The sequence below is a fragment of the Orussus abietinus genome, unplaced genomic scaffold (assembly GCF_000612105.2).
Source record: "Orussus abietinus isolate OABI.00-Male unplaced genomic scaffold, Oabi_2.0 scaffold884, whole genome shotgun sequence".
NCBI lineage: Eukaryota > Metazoa > Arthropoda > Insecta > Hymenoptera > Orussidae > Orussus > Orussus abietinus.
The window spans coordinates 1-13,380 of NW_019395025.1; the positions used below are offsets into that span (position 1 = coordinate 1).

General features: G+C 36.6%; 2 protein-coding genes and 1 long non-coding RNA gene across 13 annotated transcripts; all 3 read right to left on the reverse strand.

Annotated features, from left to right (window-relative positions):
- Positions 1–437: 437 nt before the first annotated feature.
- LOC105697854 lies at positions 438–1,129 on the reverse strand. The gene is made up of 2 exons (XR_001103887.1): positions 955–1,129; positions 438–883 (listed from the first exon to the last, which is right to left on the reverse strand). It is a non-coding gene; the product is annotated as an uncharacterized LOC105697854 (long non-coding RNA).
- Positions 1,130–1,356: 227 nt separating this feature from the next.
- Positions 1,357–5,814, reverse strand: LOC105697855 (cell division cycle protein 20 homolog). 8 transcript variants are annotated; one of them, XM_012421578.1, is made up of 9 exons: positions 5,733–5,814; positions 5,616–5,666; positions 5,380–5,555; positions 5,054–5,190; positions 4,655–4,746; positions 4,069–4,363; positions 3,678–3,975; positions 3,128–3,444; positions 1,955–2,283 (listed from the first exon to the last, which is right to left on the reverse strand). In XM_012421578.1, exons 3-9 carry the CDS (start codon positions 5,490–5,492, stop codon positions 1,955–1,957), a joined length of 1,581 nt encoding a protein of 526 aa, XP_012277001.1. In that variant the 5' UTR covers positions 5,493–5,555; positions 5,616–5,666; positions 5,733–5,814. The 8 variants fall into 8 exon arrangements, with proteins under 8 accessions (XP_012277002.1, XP_012277001.1, XP_012276998.1 ...); XM_012421575.1 differs by having other exon boundaries at positions 5,653–5,666; positions 5,733–5,813; XM_012421581.2 differs by having other exon boundaries at positions 5,653–5,663; positions 5,733–5,787.
- Positions 5,815–7,117: 1,303 nt separating this feature from the next.
- LOC105697848 lies at positions 7,118–12,618 on the reverse strand. Of its 4 annotated transcripts, none has more exons than XM_012421556.1 (4): positions 12,492–12,618; positions 8,776–12,392; positions 8,418–8,699; positions 7,118–8,162 (listed from the first exon to the last, which is right to left on the reverse strand). In XM_012421556.1, the coding sequence occupies exons 2-4, from the start codon at positions 12,360–12,362 to the stop codon at positions 7,583–7,585; spliced, it is 4,449 nt and encodes a 1,482-aa protein (XP_012276979.1). In that variant the 5' UTR covers positions 12,363–12,392; positions 12,492–12,618; the 3' UTR covers positions 7,118–7,582. The 4 variants fall into 4 exon arrangements, with proteins under 4 accessions (XP_012276979.1, XP_012276981.1, XP_012276980.1 ...); XM_012421558.1 differs by having other exon boundaries at positions 8,776–12,389; positions 12,476–12,618; XM_012421557.1 differs by having other exon boundaries at positions 12,476–12,618.
- Between the last annotated feature and the right edge of the window lie 762 nt (positions 12,619–13,380).

Here is a 13,380-nt window from a genome sequence, read left to right on the forward strand (position 1 = left end):
TTCTGCCCCTCGAGCGATTCGAATTCCGCGCTGCTCCCGCCGCTAGTACTCTGCGCGGCCGGAGAGGGCAGTGCGAACCAGGTGCAAGCCATCGATGGAGTCCAGTGTACATACTTTAAAGTAGGGTCCGCACGACCTTTCGCTGCTGTTCCGAATACGTTGTTGCGTAGCAATATAAGATAGCCGCTACAGTCTCCTTTTTTTGCATTTCAACCCTTTCGCGATGGAGGAACTAGTCATCGGTACGTCACTAATGAACGGGTCGTTGTTCTGTTAGTGCACATTGTACACATTAAGAGTGTTTCGGGTTTTTGGAACTCCCCGTGTGTCCGTTTAAAATCAGAGGGTCTCATTGGAACGGCAGAGTACTTAAGCATGCATTGGATAAAAGGAATGTTGTCGAGGCCTTATTCTGTATTTTAAAATAAATCCAGCAATAAATCTTCACTGACTTGTTTATTGGAAATTATATAACAATGATAGATATAATTTAGTAATATGTTTGCGTATGATAAATTTTAAAGCAGGGATGCACGCACAATCCCACGTTACATTCATCGCATTGATAACGTGATTCGCGTCTTTTATAATTTTTGCTGCAAACAACGCATCTTCGTAATTTATTTTTTCCTGCAGATATGTACGGAGTAGGGAAGTGTTTTCCAATGAGTCTTAGTTCATTACTATTACCACAGTTTGTAGAATGTGTGGTGTTAACATCATCAGTTTCTTCAGATTCTGATGTACTTGGTACATTTAATTGCCTTTTTCTTCGATGTCCCGTGTTTATATATGATTCATTTTCATCACAGCTTTCCGAATCAGTCTCGTTCACCAGCTGTCGTTTTTTTAGATTTTTATACTCCATCTTAGAGGACAAAATCTACATCACTTATTAATATTTGAAACGGATAGGTGGAATTAAAGATCTTCTAGACATAACAAACTACCAACCTGGTTCACTTATTCTGACCTTGGGCTGTTTTGTCCTTATATCCTTTAGGACTTCCTCCAGGAAGACACCCGACCCGATTAAAACCGTGGTTGCGGTTGTATAGCGCGTCGTGATCGTTACTGTCGCTCGCCAATGCGACGCGCTTCGTGAATGTCGGATATAACCGGCGCTAGCTAATGTGAAGAATTTAATGGTTGCCGGATATAACCGGCGCTAGTCATGAAAGGGTTAAAGTTCCACGCTAAAAATTTCACAGTAAATTCCATCCATTTCTTCTTAAATCCATGAATTCACTAATTACGTATAAAATTCTTTCCGTGTCTTCTACCATTGGAATTTCAAGATTTGTTTATACAATGTTTGGGATTCGCATTTATTACAACAGTAAAAGGTATAAAGAGGACAAATATATTTTTCATACTAAAGTGGAAGCTCGTTTCGGCATTAAGCGTACAAATGAAACTAGGAAGACTGAAATAAACATTGGTGTAACTATTTTAAATAATTAATTAATGAAATGGATAAATCACGTAACACCAATATCAAACACATAGTTTCGATGCATTTTGAAGTTGTGTAGCACAGTACAAATTACTTTTCTTAAAATATACATATGCATTTAACGTTATCATGCCAAGTCAAATGTCAGGGAAAAATATGAAATTATTCTTGTGTATATTTATAAAATTACATATACCTACTTGCAATGGCACAGTACATGACTAAAACCGTTATTATTTCTAAGTTACTGTATTTTTATAAAAATTACTGTACATTTCCGTTGTAAAACATACATTTATAGACTTAATGAAACTTTATGATCGTAGTTGAAAATTATAAATCAATGTTAACGATTTTGTATGTCCAAAGTACACGTCGGCAGAGAGTTGTTCAAAAATCTTTATTCTCTAAACTTACTAGTCGCGTTACACTACTTCAATGAAATGTTCGATGAAAAATAAATACAAGAATTTTGTTTCACTAAGTCACTATAGGCCTTTATCGAATTAATTGCTTAAGTTTCGATGGTACTGCTTTTACTTCGCTCAATTCTTTCTTTTTGTGAGGATCAGGTTGGAAACACTTCCACAATCTCAACGTTTCATCGGCACCAGCGCTGAGTACTGTGGTTCCATCGGGTGACATAGCCAAGTGCAAAACTCTACTAGAGTGTCCTGTTAATTCTGCAACTTTATTCATGGCAGGGTATTTCCAAATAGTAAGTTGATTTTGAGCGTATCCATGTCCCGACACTATTTCCTTGTACGTAGTTGACCACAGTAACGCACAGACCTGTGACTTTGTGTCCACTGAATTTAGGCAAGCACCTATTGATTGAAATTGGTAAATGAAAAATTATCGAGAATATCATTCTACAATGATTCCATTTTCCATTTTTCCAAACTTTCTGCATTCCACATATTCCATTTTTCAAAACTTTCAGCATTAAAAAGTGAACTTATTAAGGTGAAGTGTGACACGTAGAGAAATTTGATCGACGTCGGTAAAAAGGATTCATCTAAATACCTACGTTACCGACGTTGGATTAACAGCTTTTTCGAATTATATTGGGTATTGTACTAAATGGCATACTTCATATGTCGTTTTCGTACAATAATTATAAAGAAATCTAAGTAAAACTCCAGAAGTCCCCTGGATTCATAGTTTTTGATACCCTAATTGACTGTAGAGTGCTACCCTGCGTCATCTGTGATCTTAGTGTAAATTAAATTTTCTCCAAGTTCTCGTGTTACCATAGAAGCGCACAAGATACTTTTTTTGCCTTTATACCGTTCAAATGGGAGTTTCTCGATAACTAAATTGTTCTAAATCGTTGTACAATTGTCCTCACACCTTCGTTTTTCATATCAGGGCCTTCAATAATTGTATATCGATCAAAATATGAGAGCTTGATGCCATTTTAGTTCTGATCTAGGCTAAGTAAATAATTTTTGTCCGAAAATCCAAATTTTGAAAGTGTCAGGAAAATTCTTAGGTGATCACGGGTCATGTGTCAAAATTTCGGATAGATTGGTCCAATACCCTTAAAAAAAGGTGTGTTATTCGAATCGACTGATTTAAAAGGGGTTTCACTTCACCTTAAATGTCCCAAGCTTTAAAAAATGTGAATCCATGTTCCAAATTGAAAGATAATTGACGTGAATTACTAACCAGTATTGCAATTCCAAAATCGTATCGTACGATCGGCAGTACCACCACCGCTGGCCAAGATATTATTTTGCCACGGGCACCATGAAAGAGCTTTCACGGCCGCTTGATGCTGATTCAATGAATACAAGGGTTGAGTGTGTGAATGATTCTGGCCCATAAGAGATGCCCAAATCTGCAGCATATTATCATTGCCACCTGATGCTAAATATTTTCCATCAGGCGACCACTTTAAACCGCAAACTTCTTGCGTATGAGCATTCATAGATGAAACCAAGTGATCGCGTTGTCTTACATCATGATGCACAATTTGACCAGATCTACAAATATTAAATAGGATTCATGAGGAAAAAAAAAACATTTGAAGGATTTGATCCTTTAGAGAGACCGCAATGTTAATATTGCATGTAGAATTACACAGTATTTTCGTCTCGCCCGCGTACCGCATATCTGATTTTGGTTACACTTGAATGCTGAGTTGATACTTCCACATGCAATAAAAACAAAGACGTAACTCTATGTCAAAAATACAGTACATTATATTAATCTATACCTGCATCCACTTGTCAATATGTGAGAATTCCAAGCAAGAGACCCAACTCTGGCTGAATGACCATTCATTATGCGAACCCTTTTCATCTGACTGCAATCCCACAGTTCGGTATTACCAGATGTAGTCCCAACTGCTAAGTATGGACCTTCTTGAATCCAACCTACCGAGCATACATAATCGTTACCTTCCATTTCCAGCAACTGCTCAATAGTTCCAGTTCCTGCATTCCAAAGATAAATATTTCCTCCTAGTGCTACAGCAAGGACATTGTTAGGTGACCAATCGATCAAATTAAGATCTGTAACAACATAGATGGTAGATCAAATAAACTGAAATTATTTTTATACCATTATTGACGTTAATATTAATAGTAACGAAAACGATTGCTCACAATAATCGTCAACAATATCAGGAGCATCTAATATTCTATCTGGAGCTTGTGGAATATATCTGGTGGATGCCTTCACGCCAGCTGGAGTTTTCGTTTGACTATAGACTACTCTAAGAGGATTCTGATATCCCTCAGGCGGGGCAGGAGCCTTGTTTTGGTAGGATAAAACTCTCATGTTGTTTATATCACCTCCGTGAAAATTCTCTCCCATTAGTCTCTGCATTTCCTTCTTACTAGGGCTCACATTGTCACATTTTTCTTCGTTTTGTTCAGTATTTTGTGAAGCTTGTTGAAGCTGTATAAATAAAATATAAGGCTGATTGATGGTTTGAGATATTATGGACTTATTAATGTCCTTTTAGAATAGTCACATAAAATGTAAGTTATTCCAAAAAGATACAATTACTGGTAACTATGAAAGTAGTTTAAGTAGAAAAACTATAAAAAATGAATTTACCCCATATTTTGGATTGCATACATTGAAATTACAATAACATGAAGTTAGTTTTTTCTATAACAAAAATTACTTATGCCACTTTCATAATTACGGACACATGTAACAAAATAAATTACATTAATTACCAACCTTGTAGTGGCCTAAGTCAAAATTGGTAGTCGATCGGGATGGTATGAATCTGTCACCACCACTAGGAGTCTTTGCAGGAGTTGAAGCACGACCTGTCACCAAAAGCAGGTTCAACATTTCAGCCACTATACACAGATAATACACATGATAACATTAAACACACTTATCATGCATTCTACTGACCAATGTACCAAGTACATGCAATGATACGAAATGAACCATGAAATGTAATGTACCAGAATAAATTAATAACAGTATCTCGTAAACCATTAAAAAAATTAGTTCAAAATGAAATAAAAACTATTCTTTTATACTTTGGTGGTTTCTTGCATTTTACCATTCACATCTAACACATCAAATCCATACACATGATCTTGAAGTGTCGTTTTACCCACTTACTTGGAGACTTTTTCACACTTTTTGATGGTGTCTTCTTGGTACGCATTTCAGGATGCTTAGTTGGTGTTTTACCTGTGGTTGAATTTGCAGAAGAGGAACTCATTGCTTTTCGAGAGGAATTTGAGCTTGCGTTGATGCTACAAAAAGGAAATTATTGCATTTATTTCTCTTCCATAATCATATCATTCTGAAGTTGAGGTCATTACTTCTCATAATTTTAATCTTATGAACATAAGTTATGGCCATTAGAATAAACATAGAAAATAAACACAATGACACAGTAAGCACAAAACAAGGCATACGTCACCTGATCAAGACCTCATTACCTGGAGTTTGAAGTCTCCAGATATTTTTTCTGCCATCGAGGCATTGGACCTTTAATATTTTCACTTAAGCAAGTTAAGCTATTTAGCTCTTTCATGTACTTTAAATGGGACATATTGCTTCTTTCAATTCCAAAATCACAATTTCCCTAATTATCTACTCGAAACAGTTCCTTTGTCTGAAAATTAGAAAAGGGAATAATATTCAATGGCAGTAAATTTACAACTGCATCTCACACAAATTCTAACGAAGCATTTCACGCCAGAACTCCTCACCACCGGTTTTTCTGCTGAAAAAAGAAATACTAAATGATTTTTTTAGCGATTCACAATGTTAATTAACGAGTAATACTTACATATCAATAAAGATGCAGCTTTCTTTTATAAACGCTCAGGAAATGTTGCTTCGTACATACCAGTACGGTCATTTAAAACCGTCACTCTCAAAACACCGTTAAACTTTTGAAATACTTTAGCCCTCTTCTCATGAAGGCGATGAGTAGTGGATAATCTGATTGGTTGAACTACGCATATTCCTAAACCTATGTTAATGCACTACACTAGATTGCTAACGTAACGATACACGGAAGGTCATACCGGATTTCCTGATTATCGATCGATACGCCATCTTTAGGAGGGTAAAATAGTGGCATAACCGCACATTTAAATAAATAACGATGTTATATCACAATTTTGTAGGTGATACGTGATGGTAATACGAAAATATATATAAATTTGCTTCTCATTAATACATACATAGGCTAGAAGTCAAAGGACTTCAAAGAAAAAATTAAAATGTTCTAAAATTTATAAAATGATGCATTAAGTTTGTCTATACTCCCTCTTGTCTATAATTATTTCAATCAAATGCACGATAATACTAAGGCATCTTTCACGCACCAAATTATTTAAAAATATTAATAAACATAGCAGAAGTTGAACCATCTTTCCTTCAACCACTTATCGAGAAACTTTTACTAATTTTATATTCTTTAAATGATATAGACCCGTTTAAGAATAAATAGTCTTTAGCTGATGGTAAACTCAGGAAAAAATTTAAACCATTTTATTTACAAAATTTGGGTGTCTTAAAAATTCTTCAGCTTTACACGAAATGCGTACGTCACGTAATTTACAATTTTTCTAGGTATATACATTGTACAAATCATTTTCATTTATTTACAAAAGGAAAAGGAAAACATTTTACAAATTCATTAACTCTAATAGTATTGAATATAAGGTAGTAAAGTGATGTAAGATGGGTCATTTAATTTTTTAAAAGATTCATCCGATGGTTAGATGGACAGTAAACAGTAAAGTTAAAAAAAAGGCAACTGTAAAATAACTAATTTCATCTTCTCGATATTTCATACAAAATCTTATTTTAGAATCAGTCAAAAAGTGACATCTTAGGACTATGAATACCAAGTACACATGTTACATAAATAAATATATAAAATAAGTATAATTATAAAGTATTCTGCGCATTAGATACATATATTAAATAATATATGTATTGCTGGCATTTATAACACTGCAATAAGAGCACTGTTTTTTCGTGGTTATATATCCCACTTCTCTCTCTCTCTTCCAACTAACAAGGTGGGTATCCCAGATCGATCTCTCCGATTTGATTTCTTTTATAATATGTTATAGTAGACTAAAAACTAAGCGATACGTATTTTTTTTTTATCTGCCATTAAAGACTTTAAGGGGGTGAAACCATCATGCAAAGTAAGGCCTGTGAGGGGGGGGGGGCTTAATTTTTTTTTCATTGAGAAAATTATATTTTTCATTTCTCGTTATGAGAGCTTTTCCAGTTGGATTGGTTAAAGAATATTATATTTTTGTGGGTGAAACTGCCAAATCGCCCCTTGACATGCCTTACTTTGGATGGTGGTTTCACCCCCTTAAAGTCTTTAATGGCAAATAAAAAAAATACGTGTCGCTTAGTCTACTATAACATATTATAAAAGAAATCAAATTGGAGAGATCGACCTGGGATACCTTCCTTGTAAGAAAAACCAAGATAGGAAAATTATTCTTACTTGAAATATGTAGAAACAAAAGTGGATTAACATGCATTGACGGAAAATTCAATGCAGTCAAAAATTTCCACTAAAAAAAAATATCAGATCGACAACATAATGCACTGAAATAGATAGATCAATGTAATGACCAAATAAAATATTTTCTCGAGAAGCTCTTATATAATGAAACTTTGTTCATCTTGCAGTGCTCTTTCTATCATCTTCTCTAATTCTTGACTTTTCATTTTTCTATCCTCAAGGTATTTCTCAATTTTATTGGACAACTTGTGAACTTCCATAACACTTTGTCTTGTTCCTTTACAAAACTCGTCCAAAGAATTAGGCTGATCTTGTAAACTAACGTTATCTTTAGTTACTTCTATTCGTTGTTTCTTCTCGATAGACGTCGCAGAAGATTCTTCCTTTTTCCTTTTTCTTTTATCCATCTTTTGATTTTGTATAATGTATTCTGTAAATACATTAGACTTCAACCACCAGGGTAACTTTCGAAAGTGTCTTATATGATTCTTGTTGTAAACCACACACAAGTCCTCTTCTAGACAGCGTATTTTTTTCTTGACAATTTGTAACACTATATCTACGAAAGTTGGTACTCTGGTATCGTCAAAGGTGAGGTACAAATTATTTAAAATACTATTAGCTGTCGCATTGTAATTGGAATCTGGTAACACCTTTTGACAATAACGTGTTAAAATTTGTTGAAGGTCCAAAGTGTTGCTTACTGGCCACTCAGATCTGGAAACAAAGAACTTCATGATGACAGTAAATACCAACTTTTACTTAAAACTCATGCTCGTTTCGATATAAAGCAAGTATACATTTTGACATCAATAAAACGTCAAACACCCAGCAGATAATAATAGTGAAATGTTAATATGAAGCAACGAAAACTCTTTTCTTCTAGTTGCACCAACTACGGATTAACCGCTAAAAAATGTTGGCATTTCTATCGTCCAAATCATCAAATGGATTAATTTTTTGAAATCTTACCTCCATGGGACTAGAATTAAACTGTTCAAAATATTCTCTAGCCATGCTCTACATCTCTCGTCTTTCCAATTTTTGTCAAAATACTCGTATGTGCACGGGTATTCGAAGTCACTGTTCAATAAATGTTTGAATTCAGGAGGAAAATCCGTATACATGAGAGTTTCTTGATCCAGGATTATATCCATGAGATGTGCTATAGCTTCATTGTGAAATTTTATCACAAAATCTGGATCATTTAGTGCAGTCTCTAGATGCTCCGAAAACAAAGAGTGACTCTGTAATCTGAAAGAAGTGAATAGTGCTTTTGATAAACAAACAACCAATAAATTTTAAACAATTGGAAACACTTGAAGCATACCTCAGCCATAATTCTTCCGTCAAGCAGGTGTTTAGAATCTCCTTCAAAAAATCCATTTCCAATGGTAACATTGGAGGTTTGTTCATAGCTAGCCAAAGCGTCGCACTCTGAATTAATTTTACAATAACTTTTTCATCGACTGACTTCTCAACCAGAATTTTGTACTCCGAGATGTATCCAGATTCTGACAATTTCTCCAAATCTAAAGCAGTGGTAATCTTTTCAGGGTTCAAATCTTCTTCTCCAATGATAATAATCGCTAATGGAATGGGCATTAGTTTACATCTTGACAGAATAGTTTTTGTCAATCGTTTGACAACACAATTTAATTCTTCAAAAGCTGCTGCTATGAACAATAGTGAGTCCGTGCCAATAAGATTACGCTCATTAATTATTCCTTCGAAATACCTTATGCAAATGTTTAGCACCTCAAACGAATTTGGCTTATAAGTTTTCACAATAGGTTCCACTGTGTAGTCACTGGGATTAAGGTACTCGTTTGCAATCCTTTTACAACGCCAAAGGAGAACTTTATTCTCCAAATCAGGCCAGGAGATGACCATCTTCCAAAATGTGATTGGAACAGTTTCTACTTCCGAAGATTTCACATTTTCTCTGATACCAGCGTGTATTATCATTTCAATCGGTGCATACCCTTCGTTAAATGGTAGATCACTCTCTGCTAACTCTAGTTTCGCTCTTTTGTGTCTCATACTTGCAATAACTAGTTCCTGTCCGGATCGGTACAGCGAACTGGCATAATCTTTAACGCTCATTCTTTGCAACCAAACTGGTGTATATTCCAGAGCATCTCTCTCTCGTCTTTTCTTAAACGCATATTGCTTCCAAATATTATAATACTTCTTTACCAATCTAGTTCTGATTTTAATAGAGATTTCACTTAGTTTTTTTTGTCTGTAGATCTCATCAGATAAGGCTTGCTCGCATGTCTCTTGTATCAGCTTATCCAACAATTCCTCGGTGATATTTCTGCTTAAGCGATTGAACAGTTCCAATTTTTCCAGTTGTTCTTCAACCAATAATGCACAAATATCTTTAGTGATTTCTGCCTGCAAATCGTCGAAGATCTCCTTTGCCATTTCCTCGATCCTCTGTAACTTTCTCTCACGCTCCAGTTGTTCTATTCTTGCCTTTTCAGCCTTTAAACTCTTCTCGTGATGCTCCAATTTCATATTCACGTTCTCAACAAATCGTTTCAAACCTGCTTTTTCTGGTACGACACTCTGACTTATGTCCTGACTGTTGGTACTCAATGCTTCTTTGCTGTTGCTTCCTTCGGAATTAGGTTTCGTAGCAAAAGGTGAGCTACTAGAATCAGTGGTGAAAATATTTGTGTTATATGCACGATTGCCGAATATATTACCCTTTGGGGCTCCAGAAAAGATGCTTTTATTAACTGCCATCACAAATGGAGGAGCAACGTCTGTTGAAAATACGTTTTCTGCACTATTCGATTTCGAATCAACTTCACAACTTACAGGTACCACTTTGTTTGCAGTGGTGGTCTGTAAAAATCTAAATGATTTTACATCAGAAGCAGCAGCTTCCTTCGATTTTGCCTCAAAAGGTGCAATTTTCTCCTTAAAAGGTGCCTGTACATCAGAACTACCTGTCTTTATTATAGTCGTTTTAGAATCATCTCGATAAGCCACAGTTGCTGGAGGTTTAAACACGAAATGGGTTTTAGTATCTGTTCTGGTAATTGTTTCTGCCGGTAAAATTTCCTCAGGTTTAGAGAAAACGTGGGCGGTATATTTTTCTTCGTAAGAATCTTTAAATATATTGGTAATAGGGGAAGATTCAGTTCGCGTTTTTGACTTAGGTCGCTTCGGTAATTTCTGCAATAACGAAGACTGTCTTTTTTGTTTTGAATCAGAAAGCTTCCTTGTACCAATGTCATTAAGTTCTTTCTGATTCTTTACTGTTGACTGATTTCTTGATCTTTGCAAGAATTTTACTGGTTCATCCTCCATGAACTCATACTCGTCTTGCTTATTAACATTTTGGTCTTCTGCGTTTATAGACTCTGATAACAAGAAACCATTTGCATCAAAACTATTATGTGGTTTATGATTTTTATATGATGTCTCAGGCCATATCCCTCCAGCTATGCAACGTCCTATCTGCAGCTCATTCATAGTCCGTTTGGATTCGACGACATTGCCTGCACGACCCTGCTCTATATTTGACTCAGGCAGAGTAAAGTTCTGCTTGTTCATCATAACGTGCATTTCATCTTTAGAAATACGCAATCCTACTTGTTTGCAAAAATACATTGCTTCTTCTTCATCTTCAAAGCCAAGAATGTCGATTAACTCATACAAGGGGTAAGCCATTGAAGCGGTTCTACAATATGCTTTTACCATAATCGACAGGGCGTTTACTCGCACTTGATTGAAGTAACGAAGTAAAATACAAGCGTTTAAGTATGTCGTCTTACGAACAAGTTTGAAAAACCTACAATAATTATTTGACTCTAACGATAAGTACACCTTGATTGCAAATTTAATTTCTTTAGACTTCTGAATTTCGACTGGTAACTTTTGAACATCCCACATGAAATTACCATCATTTAAATTTAATAGAATGACATAACCACGAAATTCTGGCTCGTTTTTACAAGTGATTCCCTTTACTCGCAAATCATGATACATATATTTCAGTGTCTGTAAACATTTCGTCAGGTTTTCCGTGTTAATCTTTTTGTCAAACACGGATGGCTCTTCGGCACATAAGCGCTCCGAGCATATGATATGAAACCTAGCACATTGCTCGACTAATTCAACACTGTCGATACAACAAAGTTCTTGCTGTGTAATATCTTTTCTAATTCCTCTGGTGCGGTCCCAAAGAAAATGAAACCACTCGGCCAAGTTAGTTCCATCTTGCTCGCATAAATCTGCAATCTCGTGTAGCAGATAACTCATAGTCATTTTGAGGGACACCACTGGTCTTAATTCGTGTGCCATTGGTTCCTCTTGATCAGCAGATGATCGAGAATACTGTTTCACTGCATTCATATGGTTTATCTTATACTCGCTACCGTCCATTTGTTCATATGGTGAAACCTGCCTTTGCGATTCACGCATTAAACGTTCCTTCTCTGGACACATATCAGGACAAGTACCTTTCGTTGCCTTTGCAGTTGCTAAAGAATGTGATTTAACTTGTTTCAATCTTAACAATCGATCTCTGGCATCTAAAACCTTATACTTCTCTTCCGACGTAATTGCTGCTTGACGGATCGTAACTTGTAGTTCTTCGACAGTAGCTGCAAGTACAGGTACTTGGACTTCCTGTTTCTCTATTCTTTCAGCTTCTTGCTTTTCCAATTTAACTCCTACTTTTTCAGACTTCAACACCTTTTCAAACTTAGACTCTCTGCTAATTGTTGCGCGATTTTTCTTTGCCGTAAATGGCTCTGATATATCAGGTTTTGGATCTCCATACAAATTATTCTCCAAACTTCTCAAAGCCTCAAGTTCTGACTGGATCTCATCGTCAGTAGCTTTCATTAACTCCATTGCTGCGGTTTGACTGACCGCTTTTCCGTGATCTTGATTCATAACGGGGTCTTCAAATTTTCTCAAAACCTTCTGAAATAATTTAATGTAATGATTACGTTACATTTTAACCATAACACCAAACTCGTGCGAAATTGAGTTCAAAGGTAACATACTTAAGGTTTGACTTACAAGACCGAGGCCCGAGGAATCTATACTTCACTTCAGTTGAAGTATTTAAGTTGTATGTAGTTTCAAACTAAATGCAAAGAATTACATATTCATTAATATTTACAAATGCGAGCAATGGGATACAGAAAGGAGTTGGGAGATTACTCACGGGCGGGTCGCCGATCGCATCCTGTGCTGCCCTCTGGTTTGTACGTTAGCTTTCACCGTTTTTTGCCCCCAAGGGCGGCGCAACGAATTTCTGGTAGGGGCTCGCGCACTTGTGGGGACACCCTAGATGGCGCGTCGACTGCGACGACGCACGCCTAACTTGGTAGACATTCAGTTTATGCCCCCGTCAAAACAAGTAAGGTTCCTAGTTCCCGGCGGCGCCGAGCTCGCCTATTACTGTGTGTAATCTCTGTGCAGGAATAAATATATACAAAAGGCAAATGTGCGGTATTGTATGCCCGTTCACTTAAACCCGATAAAAGACGAACTCAGACTGTGGGTGACGGAACACAGGCCGGATACGGTTAACCCCTACAATCAGTTCAATGGTGACCCCGACGTGATGTGATCACCCAGGCAAGCACCGGTACGTTTACTGATCCAATCCGTACGTTCCCTGCAAATAATAGAGTGCAACCGCGACTCTCAAAAGACTTTTATTCCTACCGCCACGAGCGCCGATAGTCCGACATAACCTCTCGCCACGTGCTAGCAAGCATGGACGACACGAAACAACCGGACGCAACGAGCACGCCGTCTACGGCACAACAGCTTCCCCCAGGAAGTTCACAACAGGAAGTTCAAGCTAACGAGTTCCGCAGTGCCAAGCTACCCACGTTCTGGCGCAATAATCCGAAGCTCTGGTTTTGTCAACTTGAGAGTTACTTCGAACATTACCACG

Excerpts from the sequence above, each read along its gene's own strand:
- LOC105697848 (XM_012421556.1), bottom strand. The coding sequence starts at position 12,362 with ATGAATCAAGATCACGGAAAAGCGGTCAGTCAAACCGCAGCAATGGAG. Across the intron at positions 8,700-8,775 it reads ACGGAAGAATTATGGCTGAG|ATTACAGAGTCACTCTTTGT; the intron begins GTATGCTTCAAG and ends CACTTCTTTCAG. Across the intron at positions 8,163-8,417 it reads TTAATTCTAGTCCCATGGAG|ATCTGAGTGGCCAGTAAGCA; the intron begins GTAAGATTTCAA and ends CTTTGTTTCCAG.
- LOC105697855 (XM_012421579.1), bottom strand. The coding sequence starts at position 5,492 with ATGTCCCATTTAAAGTACATGAAAGAGCTAAATAGCTTAACTTGCTTA. Across the intron at positions 4,364-4,654 it reads TTGACTTAGGCCACTACAAG|CTTCAACAAGCTTCACAAAA; the intron begins GTTGGTAATTAA and ends TTATTTATACAG. Across the intron at positions 3,445-3,677 it reads ATATTGACAAGTGGATGCAG|ATCTGGTCAAATTGTGCATC; the intron begins GTATAGATTAAT and ends TAATATTTGTAG.